This window comes from Rhinatrema bivittatum, chromosome 2 (genome assembly GCF_901001135.1).
Source record: "Rhinatrema bivittatum chromosome 2, aRhiBiv1.1, whole genome shotgun sequence".
Taxonomy (NCBI): Eukaryota; Metazoa; Chordata; class Amphibia; order Gymnophiona; family Rhinatrematidae; genus Rhinatrema; species Rhinatrema bivittatum.
The window spans coordinates 312,567,238-312,591,710 of NC_042616.1; the positions used below are offsets into that span (position 1 = coordinate 312,567,238).

At 42.1% G+C, this 24,473-nt stretch overlaps 1 protein-coding gene across 3 annotated transcripts in view; it reads left to right on the forward strand.

The window, feature by feature from the left end:
• Positions 1–24,473, forward strand: part of DDC (dopa decarboxylase) — a 315,358-nt gene that overhangs the window by 24,965 nt on the left and 265,920 nt on the right. For all 3 annotated transcript variants that reach the window (XM_029589726.1, XM_029589729.1, XM_029589727.1), the window contains exon 2: positions 20,064–20,309. In XM_029589726.1, coding sequence (XP_029445586.1) covers positions 20,109–20,309 — 201 coding nt within the window. In that variant the 5' untranslated portion in view covers positions 20,064–20,108. The remainder of the gene's footprint in view (positions 1–20,063; positions 20,310–24,473) is intronic.

Genomic DNA, 24,473 nt, shown 5'->3' on the forward strand with positions numbered 1-24,473 from the left:
TGATACAAAATTGTTCAGAGTAGTTAAATCACAAGCAGATTGTGATAAATTGCAGGAAGACCTTCTGAGACTGGAAAATTGAGCATCCAAATGGCAGATGAAATTTAATGTGGATAAGTACAAGGTGATGGATATAGGGAAAAATAACTCATGCTATAGTTACAGAATTTTAGGTTCCAAATTAGGTGCTACCACCCAAGAAAGAGATCTAGGCGTCATAGTGGATAACACATTGAAATTGTCGGTTCAGTGTGCTGCAGCAGTCAAAAAAGCAAACAGAATGTTGGGAATTATTAGAAAGGGAATAGTGAATAAAACGTAAAATGTCACAATGCCTCAGTATCGCTCCATGGTGAGACTGCACCTTGAATACTGTATACAATTCTGGTCGCTGCATCTCAAAAAAGATATAACTGCAATGGAGAAGGTACAGAGAAGGGCGACCAAAATGATAAGGGGAATGGGAAGCTCCCCTATGAGGAAAGACTAAAGAGGTTAGGACTTTTCAGCTTGGAGAAGAGATGGCTGAGGGGGGGATATGACAGAGGTCTTTAAAATCATTAGAGGTTTTCAACAAGTAGATGTGAATTGGTTATTTACACTTTCGGATAATAGAAGGACTAAAGGGCACTCCATGAAGTTAGCAAGTAGCACATTTAATGCTAATTGGAGACTATTCTTTTTCACTCAACGCACAATTGAGCTCTGGAATTTGTTGCCAAAGGATGTGGTTAGTGCAGTTAGTGTAGCTGGATTTAAAAAAGATTTGGATAAGTTCTTGGAGGAGAAGTCCATTATCTGCTATTAATCAAGTTGACTTAGGGAATGGCCTCTGCTATTACTGGCATCAGTAACATGGGATCTTCTTAGTGTTTGGGTACTTGCCAGGTTCTTGTGTCCTGTTTGGCCTCTGTTAGAAACAGGATGCTGGGCTTGATGGACCCTTGGTCAGACCCATCATGGCAATTTCTTATGTTCTTATACAGCTAAATGCCATTAAATATTGATCCCTTATTTTGTGACTGATACTGTGAATCTTAATTATTTATTTTTTATGGTAGTTGGTTTCTATGTTAAATAATTGTTTTGTGTTTGGGAAACTTAATGGAAATGCTGCTGAAGGAAAGGATAGTGAACTATCTACAATCCAGTGGGTTGCTGGACCCGAGGCAGCATGGATTTACCAGGAGAAGGTCTTGTCAGACAAATCTGATTGATTTTTTCATTGGATTACTAGAGAATTGGATCAAGGAAGAGCACTCAATGTGATTTACTGAATTTCAGCAAAGCTTTTGATTCGTTACCGCATAGGAGACTTGTGAATAAAATGAGAAGATTGGGACTTGGCACCAAGGTGGAGGAGTGGACTACAAACTGGTTGACTGTCAGGAGACCACCTGGTGAGGTAAATGCCCTTCCGAAGAGATGATGAAGACAAAAACAGTAAACGGATTCAAAAAGGCATGGGATAAACACTGTGGAATTCCTAAAGGCTAGCTTTGGAAATTAAGAAAAGGGTGCATGGGGAATAGTCAGCATGGAGCGGCAGGTACCACCCCTAACAGAAGGCATGAGGATTACTACCCTTAACCAATTAGCCTACATGATTATGACACAACTGAAGCATTGCTTTCCTCTTCAACGGAGGGGGGTTGGGTGAAGGGAATTGGAGTCAGATGACAGACAGCAATGGGTCCTGACCTTTATGGTCCAGGGTACTGATATGCAGACATTAGGGCAAAAGCGCAGGACTGCATCTCCAACCAAGCCCAAAAACAAAGCATGTTGAAGCAGAAGCATTGTATGAATTATTAGGAAGGCTTCTCACCCTGTAAAAATGTTGCTAGTAGCAGTTTTGTTATGGGTTTAACAGTTGCTTGGTTTGATTGTTAATATTTAGGGATGTGACTCGTTTTTCTGATGATTGAAAATATTGGAAGATATTTTCAAACATCAGAATTCGGGGGGCCCAGGAAATTTTATGTGGGGTTCTCTTATCATTTGGGGGGGGGGGCAGGTAGAAAGGGCACTTAAAAATAACCCCCAAACCCACCCCAACCCTTTAAATTTAATTCTTTCTAATCCCCCACCCTCCCGACCCCCCCCAAACTTTTTTAAAGTACCTGGTGGTCCAGCAGTGGTCCCGGGAGTGATCTCCCACTCTCAGGCCATCGGCTGCCACTAATCAAAATGGCGCCGATGGCCCTTTGTCCTTACCATGTGACAGGGTATCTGTGCCATTGGCCGGCTCCTGTCACATTGTAGGCGTAATGGATGGCCGGCACCATCTTTAAAAATGGCACAGGCCATCCAGTGCTCCTACCATGTGACAGGGGCCGACCAATGGCACAGATACCTTGTCACATGCTAAGGGCAAAGGCCATCGGCGCCATTTTGTTTACTGGCAGCCGACGGCCCAAGAGCAGGAGATCGCTCCCGAGACCCCTGCTGGACCACCAGGTACTTTAAAAAAGTTTTTTGAGGGGGTTGGGATGGTGGGGGATTAGAAAGAATTAAATTTAAACGGTCGGGGTGTTTTTTTTTTCCGGCACGACACAGCCGATTTAAATGGGTAAAAACCGCGGGAACTAAGATTTCCCACGGTGTTTACCCGAACCCGATACCAGAAAGAAGTCCGGTACCGATTCACGTCCCTATTAAAATTACTAATCTTAACATAAGGCTTGGGGGTAACCTACACAGAGCGGCAGTTATTACCCTTGAGAGAAACATGGGGATAAACTGCATGGAGTGGTAGTTACTACCATAAGAAGCTTGCTGGGCAGACTGGATGGACCATTTGGACTTTTTCTGCCTCATTGCCATGTTACTATGTATTTAAAATTGTAATCCAACCTGAACTATTTGTCTGGGTAGAGCAGAATATAAACATTTTTAAATAAATAATGTAAATCTTCCTTGAGGTAAAGGGTTCCATCTAGCTACCAGAGGATTCAGTTAATCTTTTGTCCCATACATAGATGTGCAGTCCAGTATGCATGTCAAGACCACTAGAAAACCATCCCTGTGCCGCTGTAGCTCGCACATGCCCAAAACAGCAGAGATTCACCTCCATGTTTCACAGTACGGGTGGTATGCTTCTCTTCATCATGGTTATGGTTATGATTATAAAGTTCACTTTTACTCTCATCACTCCAAATTATTTTGTTCCAAACATTCTGAAGCTTCTCTAGGTGCTGTTTGGTATATTGTAAGCGGGCTGTTTTGTGCATTGGCGCAGCATTGGCTTTTTCATGGCAACTCTACCATGCAGCCCATTTTTGTTCAAGTATCTCCTTATTGTGCATGCTGAAACACTCACACCACTTTGTTTCAGAGATGGATGTATTTCAGTAGAAGTTGCTTGTGGGGTTTTTAATTGCATCCTGACAAATTTTCCTGGCAGTTGTGTCTGAAATCTTTCTTGGTCTATCTTGGTATTAATAGAACCCATAATTTTACACTTCTTGATCAGAGTTTGAACAGTTCTGATTAGCATTTTAAAATCTTTGAATATCTTTTTATATCCTTTTCCTGATTTATAAAGTTAAACTACTTTTTTTTCGCAGATCCTTTGACAGGTCTTTTGCTTTCCCCATGCTTCAGGAATCACCAAAGTCAGTGCAGCCTTGAATGAAATGCACAAGGGTTTCTCAAGAGCTAAGAAATTCATTGATTATTTATACACAGACACTATTACAATCAAACAAGTCTCAGGTGTGGATACCTACTCTTCATTGCCATCTCAATCTGTTTGTCAATGAGTATATATTATCAGCCCAAATATTCAAAGGTACGCAAACTTTTGAACAGGACCATTTTATTATTTCTCTTTTTGCTATGGTTTGTTTAATGATTGTGCTATTCTTAATGCATAATAGTTTTAATTTGAAACACACTAAAAAAGCAGATGTGTTTTGCCTGATCACTCATGTTTTCTTAAAATGCTACACATCTTACAAATTCTGCCAGGAGTATGTAAACTTATGAGCACAACTGATAATGGATATTTTATTAGGGGTTTCTTTAGGTCCAATACAATAATCTCACTACTATAAATTTACTGATTGTAAACAAGTAGCATGGATTCAGAGATTTTTACCAATAGGAAGATATTTTTGTTGTTATATCAGAGGCACTAGAAAATCAAATCAACAGTAGCTTACACTTTTAAGTTACCAATGCAATATTCTAAGTACTTATAGAAAGAACATAAAACCAAACCTTGTGATGCTGTCTGTATCTGGTTCAGCTCATCTTGTGGCTGCAGAGGTATTTGGATCATTAGGGCTCTGCATCAGATGCTGGCAACCTAGTACTTAGGGGGATGTCTGTAGCTCTCTTAAAAGTACAGAGAAGAGGTATTATGAAGTTGTTACATGTGGCCAAAAGTGAAACTAGCCCTTTGTCTCTCCTCCTTTGAGAAGGATTCATCTGTATTTCTTAGTTCATTACTGTAGTGTAGAGTAATTAACTTTCAGACTGATGATCTGATTGGTTCTGCACTGCCAGTGTTTTTTCAAACAGCCAAGTCAATGTTCTGTAAGAGTTATATTGACCAAGGTTTTGAGGCAAACATCTCTCTGATAAACTCACAAATACTGATTGGGGGATTCTGGCAGCAAAGCTGTAAACCCCCAGCCACTGAGGCACCTTGCTTGCTCTGTTTTTGCAGGTCCAAAGGCCTTCATTGTTTTTGTCTATCTTGTTTAAAAACGTCACTACCAGATGCAGCTTTGCAGCAGATCCTCCATTTTTGTCAGCCACAAACATACATACAGTCAGAAAGCTTTTACTAGAGATGTGCTTCGGGTTTTTTCATATCGTGTCGGGCTTCGTTTTGGGGCACCCACCCTGTGGGAATTTCGTTTTTCCCGCAGTTCGGGGTTTGTTTGTTTTTTTGGGGGGGGGGGGCCCCCGATTTTCATGCTCTCATTAGTGCATGCTAACCCGAAAATGAAATTTTTCTGAAATTTCGGAAAAAATTAATCATTTTTCGGTTCTCCCGAACCATTCCAAATTAGGCAATTTCGTTGAAATTGCCTAATTCGGGAAAAACGAATGAACATCCCTAGTTTTTACAGGGTCTCATGCCTACATTTTCCTGCCACTATTGTTGGTTCCTTTTGCTCCTCATTTGGGGTGTTCTTGCCATTGTCCACTGCCCTGAATATGCCCGCTCTAGTCTGTTTCTGCTGTTTTAGCATTCTATCCATGCCTTGCTGCTTTGTCTCTCTCATGGTACCTTGGAATGTTCAGTGGTGTCTCTAAAGTATGTGGTACCTGGGGCAGATACTACCTTTTGCACCTCCCTTCTTCCCACAGCAACCCCTAGTTCACTCCCCCTCTGTCTCCTCTGAATCCCCTCCCCCCAAACTAGTAAAATCATACTAATAAGAACATTCCCAATGAGCTGATGAATAGAATAACATCCAATAATTAAGAGCTCATACAAAATTTTACATTTTTCTAAACAACAATAAAATATTTCAAAATGGCAGATACATTAAACACCCAATAATTAAAACTAAAAAGAACAGAAAAATTCCCCAGTCTCTGTACCTGAAATCTTTTGATTTCCAGTCACCCTGAGCTTGATTTAGATTAGTTAGATGATTAGTTAGATGATTAGTCACCCTGAGCTTGATTTAGATTAGTTAGATGATTAGTTAGATGATTAGTCACCCTGAGCTTGATTTAGATTAGTTAGATGATCGAGGGGTTAAAGGGGCACTTAGAGAAGATAAGGCCATCGCGGAAAGATTAAATGATTTCTTTGCCTCGGTGTTTACTGAAGAGGATGTTGGGGAGGTACCCGTAATGGAGAAGGTTTTCATGGGTAATGATTCAGATGGACTGAATCAAATCATGGTGAACCTAGAAGATGTGGTAGGCCTGATTGACAAACTGAAGAGTAGTAAATCACCTGGACCGGATGGTATACACCCCAGAGTTCTGAAGGAACTAAAAAATGAAATTTCAGACCTGTTAGTAAAAATTTGTAACTTATCATTAAAATCATCCATTGTACCTGAAGACTGGAGGATAGCAAATGTAACCCCAATATTTAAAAAGGGCTCCAGGGGCGATCCGGGAAACTACAGACTGGTTAGCCTGACTTCAGTGCCAGGAAAAATAGTGGAAAGTGTTCTAAACATCAAAATCACAGAACATATAGAAAGACATGGTTTAATGGAACAAAGTCAGCATGGCTTTACCCAGGGCAAGTCTTGCCTCACAAATCTGCTTCACTTTTTTGAAGGAGTTAATAAACATGTGGATAAAGGTGAACCGGTAGATATAGTATACTTGGATTTTCAGAAGGCATTTGACAAAGTTCCTCATGAGAGGCTTCTAGGAAAAGTAAAAAGTCATGGGATAGGTGGCGATGTCCTTTCGTGGATTGCAAACTGGCTAAAAGACAGGAAACAGAGAGTAGGATTAAATGGGCAATTTTCTCAGTGGAAGGCGGTGGACAGTGGAGTGCCTCAGGGATCTGTATTGGGACCCTTACTGTTCAATATATTTATAAATGATCTGGAAAGAAATACGACGAGTGAGATAATCAAATTTGCAGATGACACAAAATTGTTCAGAGTAGTTAAATCACAAGCAGATTGTGATAAATTGCAGGAAGACCTTGTGAGACTGGAAAATTGGGCATCCAAATGGCAGATGAAATTTAATGTGGATAAGTGCAAGGTGATGCATATAGGGAAAAATAACCCATGCTATAATTACACGATGTTGGGTTCCATATTAGGTGCTACAACCCAAGAAAGAGATCTAGGTGTCATAGTGGATAACACATTGAAATCGTCTGTTCAGTGTGCTGCGGCAGTCAAAAAAGCAAACAGAATGTTGGGAATTATTAGAAAAGGAATGATGAATAAAACGGAAAATGTCATAATGCCTCTGTATCGCTCCATGGTGAGACCGCACCTTGAATACTCTGTACAATTCTGGTCACCGCATCTCAGAAGAGATATAGTTGCGATGGAGAAGGTACAGAGAAGGGCTACCAAAATGATAAGGGGAATGGAACAACTCCCCTATGAGGAAAGACTAAAGAGGTTAGGACTTTTTAGCTTGGAGAAGAGACAACTGAGGGGGGATATGATAGAGGTGTTTAAAATCATGAGAGGTCTAGAACGGGTAGATGTGAATCGGTTATTTACTCTTTCGGATAGTAGAAAGACCAGGGGACACTCCATGAAGTTAGCATGGGGCACATTTAAAACTAATCGGAGAAAGTTCTTTTTTACTCAACGCACAATTAAACTCTGAAATTTGTTGCCAGAGAATGTGGTTCGTGCAGTTAGTATAGCTGTGTTTAAAAAAGGATTGGATAAGTTCTTGGAGGAGAAGTCCATTACCTGCTATTAAGTTCACTTAGAGAATAGCCACTGCCATTAGCAATGGTTACATGGAATAGACTTAGTTTTTGGGTACTTGCCAGGTTCTTATGGCCTGGATTGGCCACTGTTGGAAACAGGATGCTGGGCTTGATGGACCCTTGGTCTGACCCAGTATGGCATTTTCTTATGTTCTTATGGGGCAGCACAAAATTTTTTCACATGCACACAATGCAGGCAGAATCCCATTGACACACACACACACACGCACCCAAACAACCTAGGCAGACTCCCATTCTCTCTCTCTTTCTCTCTCTCTCTCACACACACACACGCATACACAAAACCCAGGGGGAGAGAGGTGGGATGCTCGTGGGGGGAGTAGAGAAGCCCTATATATAGAAAACCTCCCATACCAAAACAATATCCTACCATTGAAAAGACAACACTGCAAATTTTAGACCGGGTCCTAAAACACCAAAGCACCTCCTATTAGGAAAATAGATCAAGCCAGGCTGCTATAGATCCCGACAAAGAAACTACATGCTAGCAGAATACCTCACCCTTGTCACACATGCAGAACACACACAGACCCTCACCAGATTCACAATAAAGAGACCACAAGTATAAATAAAAATATGCAGACAAAAATTGAACTGGAGACCGCTACATGCCAAACTCTGTATGTAGTGCAATAATGGAAAAATAAAATTGCCATTCTTCATAAAACAAACAATAAAATCACTCTCATACATGCTCTTTCTCTCTCTCTCATACACACACACTCAGTCATATATGCTGTCTCTCTCTCTCATACACACACACTCAGTCATATATGCTGTCTCTCTCTCTCATACACACACACTCAGTCATATATGCTGTCTCTCTCTCTCTCTCACCCTGTCTGGTCCTGTGCCACCAGCCCAGAGAGCACAACATTGATATGAGAGCTGCCAACACTGAAGTAAAAGCTTCAAGTCTGCATTTATCAGTGAAATTGCCCTGTACGATTTAACATCTTCCCTTTTATGTTGGAACTATAATTAAAGACTGATTCATTTCTGAAGAGAACGTTGACAAAATGGAGTTGTAAAATTTCACCAAGGGAGAATGTTCTGGGTTCAGACTGTGCACACTGGCTCTAACCTGGGAGCTAGATCTACACTGGGAGTTACCTGAGGCGCTTATCATGTGTAGGCACACAAGACTACTTTGGGGATTTACCCAGTGTAAATACACACAATTACTGGGATTATACCTGGGGGCTTGAACTCAGGAGCTTATTCCCCACACAACTTTGATTTAGTACATCATGGTTCCAGGAATTTAGGAAAGAAAGTTTATTTGGGCAATAAAAAGATAGAACAGCAAATAGAATCAGACAATACAGAAGAATTAGTTGCAAATAATAATTGAAACATATATATATAAAGCTTACATGTTTCCAAAGGATCGGTCTGTGCTATCATTTCAGAAGCACTGTCTCTAGCTGTTATTTCTCCTTATACACTAAATGCTTGGGAAAAGCAGCAATGTTCCCTCCCTCTGAATTCTTATCAGTTTCAGGCAGCTGTGTGGCCTTCAGTATCAGTTGGCTTTAGTATCAGTTAATTGTAGGGATGTGAATCGTGTCCTCGATCGTCTTAACGATCGATTTCGGCTGGGAGGGGGAGGGAATCGTATTGTTGCCGTTTGGGGGGGTAAAATATCGTGAAAAATCGTTAAAAATCGTTAAAAATCGAAAAATCGAAAAATCGAAAAACCGGCACATTAAAACCCCCTAAAACCCACCCCCGACCCTTTAAATTAAATCCCCCACCCTCCCGAACCCCCCCCAAATAACTTAAATAACCTGCGGGTCCAGCGGCGGTCCGGAACGGCAGCGGTCCGGAACGGGCTCCTGCTCCTGAATCTTGTCGTCTTCAGCCGGCGCCATTTTCCAAAATGGCGCCGAAAAATGGCGGCGGCCATAGACGAAAAAGATTGGACGGCAGGAGGTCCTTCCGGACCCCCGCTGGACTTTTGGCAAGTCTCGTGGGGGTCAGGAGGCCCCCCACAAGCTGGCCAAAAGTTCCTGGAGGTCCAGCGGGGGTCAGGGAGCGATTTCCCGCCGCGAATCGTTTTCGTACGGAAAATGGCGCCGGCCATACGCGTATGGCCGGCGCCATTTTCCATACGGAAAATGGCGCCGGCAGGAGATCGACTGCAGGAGGTCGTTCAGCGAGGCGCCGGAACCCTCGCTGAACGACCTCCTGCAGTCGATCTCCTGCTGGCGCCATTTTCCGTACGAAAACGATTCGCGGCGGGAAATCGCTCCCTGACCCCCGCTGGACCTCCAGGAACTTTTGGCCAGCTTGTGGGGGGCCTCCTGACCCCCACGAGACTTGCCAAAAGTCCAGCGGGGGTCCGGAAGGACCTCCTGCCGTCCAATCTTTTTCGTCTATGGCCGCCGCCATTTTTCGGCGCCATTTTGGAAAATGGCGCTGGCTGAAGACGACAAGATTCAGGAGCAGGAGCCCGTTCCGGACCGCTGCTGTTCCGGACCGCCGCTGGACCCGCAGGTTATTTAAGTTATTGGGGGGGGGTTCGGGAGGGTGGGGGATTTAATTTAAAGGGTCGGGGGTGGGTTTTAGGGGGTTTTAGTGTGCCGGCTCACGATTCTAACGATTTATAACGATAAATCGTTAGAATCTGTATTGTATTGTGTTCCATAACGGTTTAAGACGATATTAAAATTATCGGACGATAATTTTAATCGTCCTAAAACGATTCACATCCCTAGTTAATTGCTTACTTTCTCACCATAGAACTACTGGCATAACTATAATAAACAGATTCTTGCCTGTTCTTAAGTATTTTGCAGTACAAAACAGTAAATATGAGTTCATTCAGAGGTTGGCCTGTGGCCTTCAAGCTAGCCTGTGTCTAGGTAAACAATACAGCCTAAAATCTAAATACATCGTCAGCCAAAATATTCAGAAATAATCCCATCACAGAGAAAGAAGGCCAAACTGCAAAATTTTATAGTATTCTGACCCTAGCCAATCTAGGCCTGATGCCATTCCCAACTTTCACCTTTGAAATGCTGAACACACCTCCACATCTCCAATTGGTGCATTTAGAGCATCTAACTGAGCTTTGGAAAGAAGAGGCCACTGAATATTCTGGACAAAAAATGTCCCTACTGTTTTCATCTCCTAGATGAGGGCTATATAATGTTGTATAAAAAGACATGGGTCACAATGGTTTAGCAACTGGGGCAGCGTGCTTGCTTAGCTCCCGCTCCCACTCATTTCAGAAGCATATTTTAAATCCTTCCCAAGCTAGCTTTTGGCTTCAAAATGGAGGATAAAGGGGTTAAAAAATCTCTTCCGATGTTCTGAGGAGAGCAAACACTGAGGTTGATGAGACTGAGCCAAAAAATGGCAGCAGACAAAGCAGGGTTGGCTGATGACAAAGTGGCAGAGGAGGAGGAGGCCGCAAATATGTCGGAGCTGCCTAGCGAGATGATAGAAGCCATGCAGGAGCTGATGCAGCAGCTGACCGATAAGATTCACGCAAGCCTCGATCCAAACTCAAGTCAGCAGTGGATCGAGTAGGGCAATTAGTGTCCATGGATGGAGAAATGATGGTGAGGATCGATAATGTGGTTGAGTGCTTGGAGGGGATGGGAATGTCCCTTACAGGAACCATGCAGCAGCTGGAAATCTTAGAGCAGACTCACAAACGTATCCGTGAGAAGCTTGATGATAGTGAAATTGTAGGCACCACAAAAATCTGTGTATAGTGGGTTTGCAGGAGCATGTGGAGGTTAATGACCCTGTTGGGTGGCCGGATAACTTGCTACTTAACCGGATATCTTGAAAAGATATCTGGCTAAGTAGCACTGCCCACACCTAAGAAGATGTATTATCAGTAGCCCAAGCTCCTTCCTCCTCTACCAAAGATAATGCTAAGCCCCTGTCAGGCCTTACTCTTCTAAACCCCTCCCTTCACACACACACACTTTTTTAAACATTTAAGCTGGGCTGGCATTTAACCCCGGTCCCGATTTTAACATAAATATGAGATCTGGCTACCTTCCCCTCTTCCCCCCACCCCAGCACAAGGACAAATTGAATCACCTGGCCCCCATTCCACGGACCCTCCCCATCTCCCCCAGAACCTTTTTTATGCAAGCTGAGAGTGAGGGACCTCAATGACAGAGGCAGTGCTAGACACATAAGCTAACGTAAAAGTTTATGCTTCCAGCGTTGCCTCTCATAAAAAAGGTTTCAGGGGAAATGGGGAGGCTCCAGGGGATGGGGGCATGGCCCAATTTGTCCTTGTCGGGAGGGGAGAGAAGGGGGAGGCGGCCAGATCCCCTGTTTATGTTAAAATCAGGACTGGGGACAAGGGTTAAATGCTGGCATGACTTAAATGTTTAAAAAGTTATGTCGGGATTTATGGTGGGAGGAAAGGAGCATGTTATATCCCTGTATGCGGATGACTACCTTTTATTTCTCCCAGACCCTAAACGATCAGGTCCCAAAATACTGGACCTTCTTAAGGAATAAGGATGAATGTCTGAATATAAAGTTAATCTCACTAAATCTGAAATTTTTCTCATAGGGACAGCAACAGATAAAGACGTTCCATGATGTTTTTTATCTTTCAAGGTTATAATAATATTATCTATTTAGGGATTCGAGTGCCTACTTAAATGTCTTATACAAGCTTAACTATGCTCCTTTGGTTAGCAGTATACTAAGGGACCTTCAGGAATGAGAGGACAATTTTCTGTCATGGGCTGGGAGAATTAATGTAGTAAAAAAAATGATTGTGCTTCCCTGTTTAAGATATCTGTTCCAGCACATTCCGTGTTTCTTACCTGTTTCTTTCTTTTCCAATATCAACAGTTTTCTTCTCAGATTTGTTTGACATGGTAAACACCCTTGCATTAAGCTCTGGACACTATGGAGGCCAAAGGAGGGACAGAATATGGATCTCCCTTATCTACTACTGGGTGGCACATTTACATAGAATCCATGGTGTGGTTGCATAGAGATAAGGATATACCCCATGGTATGCACTGGAATCAAACTTAGCAGGGGATACATATCTCCCTTGCCTACTGATAGCACCTATTGACTCTCCACAATTTAGGAGGATAGGGAGAGCATAGGTGATTATATCCCACACACTCAAGATGTGGAAGGTGGTGGGAAAGAGGCTGAATATTAGGGATGTGCATTCGTTTGTCAATTTGTTTCATTTGTTTCGGCGGCATACATGTATCTCACGAATGGAGAGTAGGTACGCAAAACAGATAATATATGCATATGTAGGCAGCCACTCCCATATGTGCATATCATCAGTTTTGTGCACCTGCTCTCCATTCACGAGATACACTGATACCATTGAAACAAATGAAACAAATTGACCAACAAATGCACATCCCTACTGAATATATTGCTTGGATCTTGTCTCCATTATCTCCATTGAAGAACAATCCTGGGCTCACAATCCATATTTGACTGGCAGGTGGTTGGCTTTAAATTCTTGGATCAGCTTTGGGAAGAGGGAGTATTACCCTTCCAGTTGTTTGAGGACATTCACGCTTATGAGCTGCACAGGACATCTATGGTATTTTACAGGAAAATACTGGCAGTAATTGAAGAACATAGGGAGAGGGGATGTATATCCTCACCCACCTTGATATTTGAAAAGTTTTTCTTGCATGAGGATGTGTCCAGGAAATGTATCTCTCTATTATACAAAGCTATAGTTGACAGTATGATGGCTACAGATCCCCCTCTCATGTATTAGTCCATGGAATAGAGATCTTCAATTATAGCTGGGGGAGGAGGATTGGAGAATTATCTGGAAACAAGCCCATAATATATCAGTCTGCTGCAAAAGGATGGAGTTTATTAGGTTATTGCATCATGCTTATCGAAATCCTCTTTACTATCCTCTTTTCTTTCTCTGGGCTCCTCCCGGCTGTGCTGGAGGGAGTGTGGGATGGAGGGCTCATTCTAAGATATATGATGGCCCTGTCTGGAGAAGCCAGGGAAGGGTGATGTTAAAAATTTGGGGGGCAAGGAATGTGCACACATTGTAATTATGCTTGCTGGGGATTTGGAAAGACCGGATACTATTTATTTATTTATTGGCTTTTAATATACCGACATTCGTGGGAACATCATGTTGGTTTACAATGTAATAGAAAGGAGGAAAATACATAAAATCAGGGGGAGGGAAGAGGGAGCAGTTAGAAAAGGAGAGACGAGGAAAGGATGGAAACGTAGGCAGGGAAGGAAAAGAACCAGTGACTGAAAGGGAGCCACCGAAGGGTTACAATATAACATGGTAAATAGTGCTTTCCGGGGAAGGCACTGTGCTCAACTTCATACAAATGGAAGAACAAATTGAGGAACTCTTATATATTATGTGAAATACTGTTATACATTATGTAGGATATATACACTATGTGAAATAAATGCACCAAAAAACAAGAAAAGAGGCACTAAATACACTGAAAAGCCTTGTCTTAGGGATGAGAGGGAGGGGGTGGGGGCTATGTAAGATCCGATTCAGGGTAGGCCAATTTGAAGAGCCATGTTTGACCCCGGTTTTAAATTTTCAAAAGCAAGGTTCTAGACGAAGTTCAACTGGCATTGAGTTCCAGAGGGAGGGGCCTGCAATAGATAGGGCTCTCTCTCTGGTGGAGGAGTGGTGAGCACTTTTGAGGGAGGGAGTGTGAAGGGTGCCTGAGAGAGAGTTTCTCGTGGGATGAATGGAGGAATGAAAGCGAAGGGGATCCTCAAGCCAGGAGTGATTGTAATTGTGCAGGGAGTTGTGAATGATAGGGTTTTGTATTTGATGTGGGACGAAATGGGAAGCCAGTGGAGTTCCTTAAGTATAGGGGTGATGTGGTTGGATTTACGAGTGTTTGTAAGGATTCTTGCCATAGCGTTCTGTAGCATTTGCAGGGGTCTAATAGTGACGTAGGGGAGGCCTAGAAGTAAGGAATTACAGTAGTAAGAGAATATTGATGGATCATTTAATTCTTGCTGGGATATTTTCAATGATGTGTAAAATAAACAGATTTATGAGATTGCCTTGATAGAAAAACTGACATACAAGCTGAAGAATAAAGATGAGATGTATGACAAGATTTTGAAATGTTGGGAATATTGGGATAAAATAAATAAATAATTAGCAGTTTTATTGGAGTGGCCAAATTAAAGGTAAACATGCATGTAATGGGATTATTTCATGCTGCATCTCTATCACTTTTTGTATTAAAGAGACTTAGCTGTCTTTTCTATGGTTTTTGCTTTAGAGGGATTTGATGCATGTCTAATGTTCATGGCTATTTTTGCAGATGTAATGCCTTTTCTCTTGTAAGTGGTGCACTGCTTCTGTTTAAATAAAAAGTATAAAAAAAAAAGAGAGACAAAAAGCTGTCTTCTATCTCATTGGACAAGTGCCCTAGGAGTCTCATACTATTTCTTGTGCCTGTGATAACTGACCTTCGGCCCTTAATTTTCACCAAGTTTGCCAAAAGTTTACTGGCCCTGTTATGTACTTATAAAGCTTGTGGTTTAAAAAACAATATGAAGATTTTCTAGCTCTTTGAAACAACAAGGTTTTCAATGTGTCTCTGGCTTGGTCCCACACTCTCTTATTTTCTGTGGTTAGGGTGACCGCTTGCTGAGCCTGTGCATCCTTAACAACTTGGGATAATCATAAGATTTCAGCATTTCACAGTTTGTTTTGTTTAGCCATGTAAGCTTTCACACGGACCCACATTATCGCCTTGCTAGGTTCCCATAATAAAGCTGGAGAGATGCGAATCCTATTATTAAAGGCCATATAATAATGACACTTAGATCGCAGATATTCATGAAAGGTCTGATCTTGATAGAGACTAGGATTCATTCTCCAGTTGAGTGCTCTCTGTCCAGGATCCCCCCATCTACAAACCCTCTGTTTCTGGTATGTGATCTGAAATAGATGTAATCCCAATTTTAGCCTCCCTTACAAAGGAAAACAACCCTTCCGAAATCAGCAGGCAGTCTAATCTTGAATAACATTTATGAGGATTAGGATAAAAAGTATAGCCCCTTTCCCCAAGGTGGAGGACCCTCTTACTTCTGCCTTGAGAAAATGTACTCCCAGATTTTCCTGACTCAGCCTGTACTCTCTTTGTGGCTTACAGTTTATTCTACAGCCTGCTGTAACATTGAAATCCCCCTCCCCCAAAATCACTTGATATCCAGGGGAACTAAGTAAGGTGGCCACCACTTCAGCAAAAAATTCCTGAGAGTAAGTTTTAGGGGCATAAATAGTACACAGTGCAATGTTTTGTCCCAATAAGCTCCCAAACACCATGACATATTTGCCCTCCTCATCAGTTATCTGATGTTCCATCTGAAAAGTAAATTGCTCTTGTATCAGAATAGCCATCCTCCTTTGCCTTCATGTATAGGAGGAAAAATAGTATTGATCATCAACCCATTCTCTCTCTTTAATTTAAAATGTTTCGCATTAGAAAGGTGAGTCTCTTGCAGCATAGCAATATGCACCTTCTGTTTGTTAAACATAGTAGATATCTTCTTGCGTTTGATTGGGGAGTTTATGCCATCTACATTCAGGATACACACATGTACCTTACTCATATTATGCTAAAAATAAAGATAGTATTCATTCTGCCAAAGGCAGACTGTACCCAGTATATGTGTTCTGGCCAGATGTCACCCAGCCTCGACATCCAGGCCCCTTCACAAAAAACATTTCATCCCAAATCCCTGAGAGTAACTAACAGCAAAGTCTTAAATATCCATTCTGCCCCTGATTCCCACCATCGGACTGCAACACATTCAACCACACAGGCAGCCAGCCATATCCATTCACACAAATACACATCTCAATATAAATTCCAAACAGCAAAACCTCCCAAGGGACCACACCCCACAGCTTTTCCACCACTCATCCTGGGTGTGCCCATACAGGTTCCCCACCAAAATAGTATTGCGACGCTTGAACTATGCTTACTATTTCTGTATATAGATAAACGGAGATAGCAAGCACTTATTTTATGTCCATAACCAGCATCAACCATGCCTGGTATCTTCTTCACATGCAATTACATTAGCTTGCAATGAAACAAACTAGCAGTAAATACCAAGGGGTAAACTATAACAAGACCTTTATGCTAAGTAAAGAAAATCCCACAAAAGATCAGCTTAAGCAACCACAGACACCACCACTGTGTTCACTGTTCGAGCCCGCAGAAACAAACTTCCACTGCCATCTTACACATACATTTTCAGAGATATCTCTACCGTGGCTGTAGCGATGTACACAGTCTCATTCATCTGCTCCATTCAGCTGTCGAGTGAATGCATAGGCCTCTGATTTGGCAGTAAAGACCTCGTAGTACCATTATGAAGCACCTGCAGCTTCGCTGGATATAGAAGGGTAAACTTTATTCCCTTGAGATGCAGCGCCGAGCTCGACGATGGCATTTCATTTCGTAGAGCCACCACATGCATCGAAGCTGTTGAACAGGAACACCTTATGGCCATTATATTCCATTACATTTGCTCTCCAGAATGCTTGTAGGATCTCAACCTTGTGTGCCCAATTTAATATTCAAGCAACAAATGTTCTTGGTCTGTTCTTCAGATCGTGGTATGGCCCCAACTGATACGCACATTCATAGACCACAGGCGTTGCACTAATGTGAAGACCTAACTTATGTGGGAGCCAGTTTTTGATTAAGCCAGGAAGATCGGAAGCTCCACAATGCGCAAGTTGTTTCTGCGATTATGATTTTCTTGATCGTCATGCTAGTCAGTCAGGCATGCATTAGTGGCCTACAACTTGCAATTTTTGCTTGGAGTGCATCTTGTGATTCTCCTGGTCCGCTATTCTCTGTGGTCTCCATTCATTTATTATGGGTTTCTACACTCCCCTTTATATCATCCATCGCTGATTGTAATTTTAAAGATTGGTTATCAAAGGCAACAGAGATTGCCTTTGTGATTTGCTGGAACATTTCTGCAAACATTATCACCACAGGTTTCTCAGCCCTCAATGTACTGATTGAGTCTCTCCCACCTTTAACTTCTGTGCATTTTCCTTGACACTTTAGCACTCATAACTCACTCCATCAGCTTAATTCTCCTAATTTTGTCACCAGCTGCAAGTCTCTTCAAAAAGGGAATCTCGCTGCTCTGCCATTGGCGTCTAAAAGCCACACTAACTCTGACTTCTTAGGCCTATTGGGAACCTGACAGGAGCTCCTTCTTCCTGCATCCGATGAGCAGGCAGCTATAACTGGAAGTCCTTTTTGTTTTGTTCTAACCCCTCTGCAGTGATCCCACCCTGGTTTTCACACTCTGGTTTTTTTGTTGATTCCACTGGAGTGTTTTGTCCACAAATCAAAATTGTAAAAAAAAAAAAAAAAGACAAAAGAAACAAATTTCTCCTTCCATAAACTTGCTGCCTCACTACACACCCAGCTACCATACCACCATAGAGGAATTGCTGCCATATGCCAACCTGCCATGATATTGTTGGTGCCCTCTTTTGGAACCTTGGGGGCAGATTTTCAAAGGGTTACGCGCGTAAGATACGTGCATAACCCCCGAAAAGCTGCCTCTTCCACCCCCTGCGCATGCTGAGCCTATCTTGCATTGGCTCTGCGGCGCGTAAGTCCCAGGGCTTTCCTGGAGGGCATGTCGGGGGCGTGTTGCGGCTGGCATGTTATCGGGGGCATTCCGGGGGCATGGCCGTGGCCTCCGGTCCAGGGGCTGGTCCAGAACATGGTGCGCCGGCAGCTGGCCAGCACGCGCAAGTTACGCCTGCCTCGGGCAGGTGTAACTTGTAAAATAAAGGTGGGGGGGGGAATTAGTTAGGGCTGGGGGTGGGTTAGATAGGGGAAGGGAGGGGAAGGTGGGGGGGGGGGCCGGAAGGAAAGTTCCCTCTGGCGCTGCTCCGATTTCGGAGCGGCCTTGGAGGATGGCTGCGCGGCTCGGCGCGCGCCGACCCTGTATTTTATAACATGCGCATGGCAGCGCGCGCATGTTATAAAATCGGGAGTAGATTTGCTCGCGCCGGGTTGCGCAAACAAATCTACTCCCCTGCACACCTTTTAAAATCTACCCCTTGGTGTATACTTCCCAGCCATACTTGCTTTCTTCTTGGATTGTTATACTGGTGTGTTTTGTTCTGAGATAAAAAATTTGAAAAAAAGACAAAAAAAGGAAGGCTTCACTACCATGGTACAACACCTGATCTCTGCTTCTTCCTTTTCTCAACCCCTCCACAATTTCAGCTTGGTTCTCCCACCTTGTTTCATGGTTAATTATATTGGGGTGGTCTGCCAAAAAAGCCTGTATTTAGAGAAAGAAATACTGACACAAGACAAAAGATGCTCATGAGAAACTGACAGGGGCACTCAACGCCGGTCCTCAAGAGCCACAAACAGGCCAGGTTTTCAGGATATGCACAATGAATATGCATGAGATAGATTTGCATGCACTGCCTCCATTGTATGCAAATCTATCTCATTATTATTCATTGTGGATATCCTGAAAACCTGGCCTGTTCGTGGCTCTTGAGGCTCCCTGTCATAAGAGGTTAAAGTACTAAGAGAGAACTCATGGATAATGACAAAATCAGGAAATGGAACAGCAAGAGTTCTGCTACAGAACATGGAAAATCTTTTTCTATAAAAAAAACAACAACTTTCACAGCTTACTATAAACCCCTTATCATTCTGAAACCATTTTCATGTATTAGTGATATCAGTCTCATTTGGAAAGCCCATTTCACAAGAAAATCCTAATTCCACCCTGCTCACTGAGGTTTTTGTGCCACTCAACCTTCTTTCTATGTCCAGACTTTAAACCTTGCAGTTCTCTTTGCCACTGTGCCTTGCTGTCATACTCCAGACCTTAGGGGCGGATTTTAAAAGCCTTGCGCGCGTAAATCCTTCCGGATTTACACGCGCGTATTTTTTAAAGATCTACCTCTTAGAGTTTAAGTTGCTCTTGACAGTCTGGGGGGCTGCTTTGCATCTCTCATGTTGTTTTGGGGTCTTGAAGCCACTGTTTGTGCTGCTTGGCCCTTTTATCAGCGCTTGTCTTGGGATTTTTTTTCTGCCACTTTTTCTGCTTTATTCCCTCTCATGCTGCCTTAGAATGCTGATGCCACTTTTGGTGCTAGTTTGCTAGTTCATGTCACCATTGGTGGTACCCTCTTTTGGAGTCTTGGGGTCTTCTCACTTTTTCTGCTTCATTACTCCTCTCACAGTGATTTGGAGAAATCCTGGCAATGCTGGTACCGCTTTGCCCCTTTATCGAGTCTTAGGCTATTCATGTCACTTTTGGTGCCACTGTCCAACATCCACAGTCATTCTAGGTACCTTGGAATTCTTTACCACTTCTGTTGATTTCCCACAAGTTTTAAGACAATTACTTAGAAAACCCAAACTGGAGTCCAGTATAGGTTCAATACTTCCCCCATTGACTTTAATGGCAAACAAAAACAAATTAAAATGAAATAAAATGTTTTTTTTTTAATTTTGAAACTAACAAATGAATTTGGGTTCCCATGAAATGAATTCCAACACAAAATGACATTTTTTGTTATGCATATGCCTACAGTGTAGTTATATGTTTGCTAATAGATGTTTCTTATTTTTTTTTTAAGTTTTTAGGTGTTTGCTTGGTGATTAATCTTTGAACCCTGGTTGCCATGGATTCAACAGAGTTCCGGAAAACAGGAAAGGAAATGGTGGACTACATTGCAGATTACATAGAGAAAATTGAGGAAAGAGAAGTATACCCAGATGTGGAGCCAGGATACTTGAGACCTCTCATCCCCGATTCTGCACCAGTGGAACCAGAGAAATTTGAAGATGTCATGAAAGATGTCGAGAGGGTTATTATGCCCGGGGTAAGAAAGATGGAAAATACATCTAGTGTACAGCAGTAATATGTTACTTTAAAACCAGGGATGGGAGGGCTGGTCTAGTCAAATTTAAATCCTCTCTGAATCTGGGAAGAGAAAGGATTTGATTTCTTGAATTGGCTCTATTTTCAAATGCAACAATAATGGGAAGCTCACAAGGTCTCCCTGAAATGATTTTGAGAACTAAATACTGACAGAAGCACAGTTTTGTATTGGTCTCATAAAATACCAATACTATTTTTACTCAGTCAGTGGGGAATCCTTCTAACTTTTCATGGGATAAAATCGTACAATTGAATAAAAGATTGGTATGCACTGAATTACATCCAGGGACTCATGGAGTACTGCAGAGTACAAAGGATACCACGGGGATTACGCATTCAAAAGGAACCCAGGTTATACAGTGAGGATGGGGACTTTGTACGAGATTGGAACATTATTTTGAACAGGATTTGTGCACTGGATTTAATGTTATTGATTATCAAATAAGCACAGACTACAGCACAATTAATCAAAAGTAGATCTTGACACAGGGATTACATTAGAAAAATCTAGAATATCTCAGCTTTGAGAACTTTGAAAGAGACTTCAAAGCACAAATGGAGGATTTTGCTATTGAATTAAGGAAGTTTAAACATTCAAAATTTGTTAGGGATGAGTGACTATAGGCGAGGGTCAGTTTATCAGTGGATGGGCTCAGGGGGACCCCGTTTTAAAGATAAAAGGATGACCTTTCAGAATTCATCTGATGAATTGTCTGGGGATGAGAATGACAAGTCACTAAGTATGGATGGAGGTCGGAATATGGGGGGGGGGGGGGTCAGAGAGGAGATAGCGGGGGTTTCATCTACTTTTTTTAGTGTCCTCAGAGACACAGTTACCATTCTGGGGGGGGGGGGGGGGTAGGTGGGAGGCAGTATCAGATGTTAGCAGGCAACAATCAGGGGTAGAGGGAAATGCAACAGGAATACCAAGAGAATGTCCAGCCGCGGACCAGATCCCAGTTTCCTGGGAATCTGCCGTGGTAAATTTATCTTCAAGAGCCCTGATTATATATCAGTTATCAGTTTTGGAAAATGGCTTGTCTTTTGCACCTACTAATCAGGTACATAAATTTCAGTTGATGTTGGCCATACATAGGTTTGTTCGGATTCTAAGACTTAAGATGTTTTTTGGGGATCGAGCTCAAGATGGTAGCAGCATATTGGTTGTATGTCTGAAGTCGTCTTGGTGTCCCCTGGGCCCAATAGACCCAGTGATAATGACTTTTTTGGGGTTGGTTGAGAGAGAAATATATTAATGCTATCAAGCCCAAAAAAACGGTGTTTGGTGGAAGTGATAATTTATTGAAAGCAGAAAGAAAGGTGCTCAAACAACTACAGGGTTATGATGATATAATAATTAAGCCAGCCGACAAGGGGGGTGCTATCGTGATTTTGAACACGACAGATTATGTGGCAGAAATTGAGTCCCAATTAGCCAACAAGGAATTTTATCAAGAGTTAGAACAGGATCCTGCTGTAGAGATTAAGAGCAGCATAGACAGGTCAATAAAGAGGGCCTTCGTGGATTGTTGGATTACCCAGAAAGAACTTGTTTTTCTTACAGTTTCTCATCTGGTATGTCTGGTGTTTTATGCTTTACCGAAGATCCATAAGAGTTTAACTAACCCTCCGGGTAGACCAATTACATCATCAAGAGGATCTTTGTTAGAATCTGTGTTTGTGGACAGGTTTTTGCAACCAGTTGTTGAAAGGGATCAGGACATATAATTAGGGTACAGAGAAGGGCAACCAAAATGATAAAGGGGATGGAACAGCTCCCCTATGAGGAAAGGCTGAAGAGGTTAGGGCTGTTCAGCTTGGAGAAGAGATGGCTAAGGGGGATATGATAGAGGTCTTTAAGATCATGAGAGGTCTTGAATGAGTAGATATGAATCGGTTATTTACACTTTCGGATAATAGAAGGACTAGGGGGCATTCCATGAAGTAGGCAAGTAGCACATTTAAGTCTAATTGGAGAAAATTCTTTTTCAATTAACGCACAATAAAGCTCTGCGATTTGTTGCCAGAGGATGTGGTTAATGCAGTTAGTACAGCTGGGTTCAAAAAAGGTTTGGATAAGTTCTTGGAGAAGAAGTCCATTAATGGCTATTAATCAAGTTTACTTATGGAATAGCCACTGCTATTAATTGCATTAGTAGCATTGGATCTTCTTGATGTTTGGGTGCTTGCCAGGTTCTTGTGGCCTGGCCTCTGTTGGATACATGATGCTGGGCTTGATGGACCTTTGGTCTGACCCAGTATGGCAATTTCTTATGTTCTTAGGGTTTTGGATAGCTTGGTAATTACTGTGCTGGAGATTTGGATGGCCCAATTGATGTGGCCTCCCTATATACAAACAGTGAAAGGAGCAGCTACAAAAGTAAAAAATGTCCAAGAGGCGTGGTCATTGTTAAAAAATACCATTCTAGAAGCACAGTCCAGATGTATTCCACACATTAAGAAAGGTGGAAAGAAGGCAAAATGATTACCGGCATGGTGAAAAGGGGAGGTGAAAGAAGCTATTTTAGCCAAAAGATCTTCATTCAAAAATTGGAAGAAGGATCCAACAGAAGAAAATAGGATAAAGCATAAACATTGGCAAGTTAAATGTAAGACATTGATAAGACAGGCTAAGAGAGAATTTGAAAAGAAGTTGGCTGTAGAGGCAAAAACTCACAGTAAAAACTTTTTTAAATATATCCGAAGCAGAAAGCCTGTGAGGGAGTCAGTTGGACCGTTAGATGATCGAGGGGTTAAAGGGGCACTTAGAGAAGATAAGGCCATCGCGGAAAGATTAAATGATTTCTTTGCTTCGGTGTTTACTGAAGAGGATGTTGGGGAGGTACCCGTAATGGAGAAGGTTTTCATGGGTAATGATTCAGATGGACTGAATCAAATCACGGTGAACCTAGAAGATGTGGTAGGCCTGATTGACAAACTAAAGAGTAGTAAATCACCTGGACCGGATGGTATACACCCCAGAGTTCTGAAGGAACTAAAAAATGAAATTTCAGACCTATTAGTAAAAATTTGTAACTTATCATTAAAATCATCCATCGTACCTGAAGACTGGAGGATAGCAAATGTAACCCCAATATTTAAAAAGGGCTCCAGGGGCGATCCAGGAAACTACAGACTGGTTAGCCTGACTTCAGTGCCAGGAAAAATAGTGGAAAGTGTTCTAAACATCAAAATCACAGAACATATAGAAAGACATGGTTTAATGGAACAAAGTCAGCATGGCTTTACCCAGGGCAAGTCTTGCCTCACAAATCTGCTTCACTTTTTTGAAGGAGTTAATAGACATGTGGATAAAGGTGAACCGGTAGATATAGTATACTTGGATTTTCAGAAGGCGTTTGACAAAGTTCCTCATGAGAGGCTTCTAGGAAAAGTAAAAAGTCATGGGATAGGTGGCGATGTCCTTTCGTGGATTGCAAGCTGGCTAAAAGACAGGAAACAGAGTAGGATTAAATGGACAATTTTCTCAGTGGAAGGGAGTGGACAGTGGAGTGCCTCAGGGATCTGTATTGGGACCCTTACTGTTCAATATATTTATAAATGATATGGAAATTAATATGACGAGTGAGATAATCAAATTTGCAGATGACACAAAATTGTTCAGAGTAGTTAAATCACAAGCAGATTGTGATAAATTGCAGGAAGACCTTGTGAGACTGGAAAATTGGGCATCCAAATGGCAGATGAAATTTAATGTGGATAAGTGCAAGGTGATGCATATAGGGAAAAATAACCCATGCTATAATTACACGATGTTGGGTTCCATATTAGGTGCTACAACCCAAGAAAGAGATCTAGGTGTCATAGTGGATAACACATTGAAATCGTTGGTTCAGTGTGCTGCGGCAGTCAAAAAAGCAAACAGAATGTTGGGAATTATTAGAAAAGGAATGATGAATAAAACGGAAAATGTCATAATGCCTCTGTATCGCTCCATGGTGAGACCTCACCTTGAATACTGTGTACAATTCTGGTCGTCACATCTCAAAAAAGATATAATTGCGATGGAGAAGGTACAGAGAAGGGCTACCAAAATGATAAGGGGAATGGAACAACTCCCCTATGAGGAAAGACTAAAGAGGTT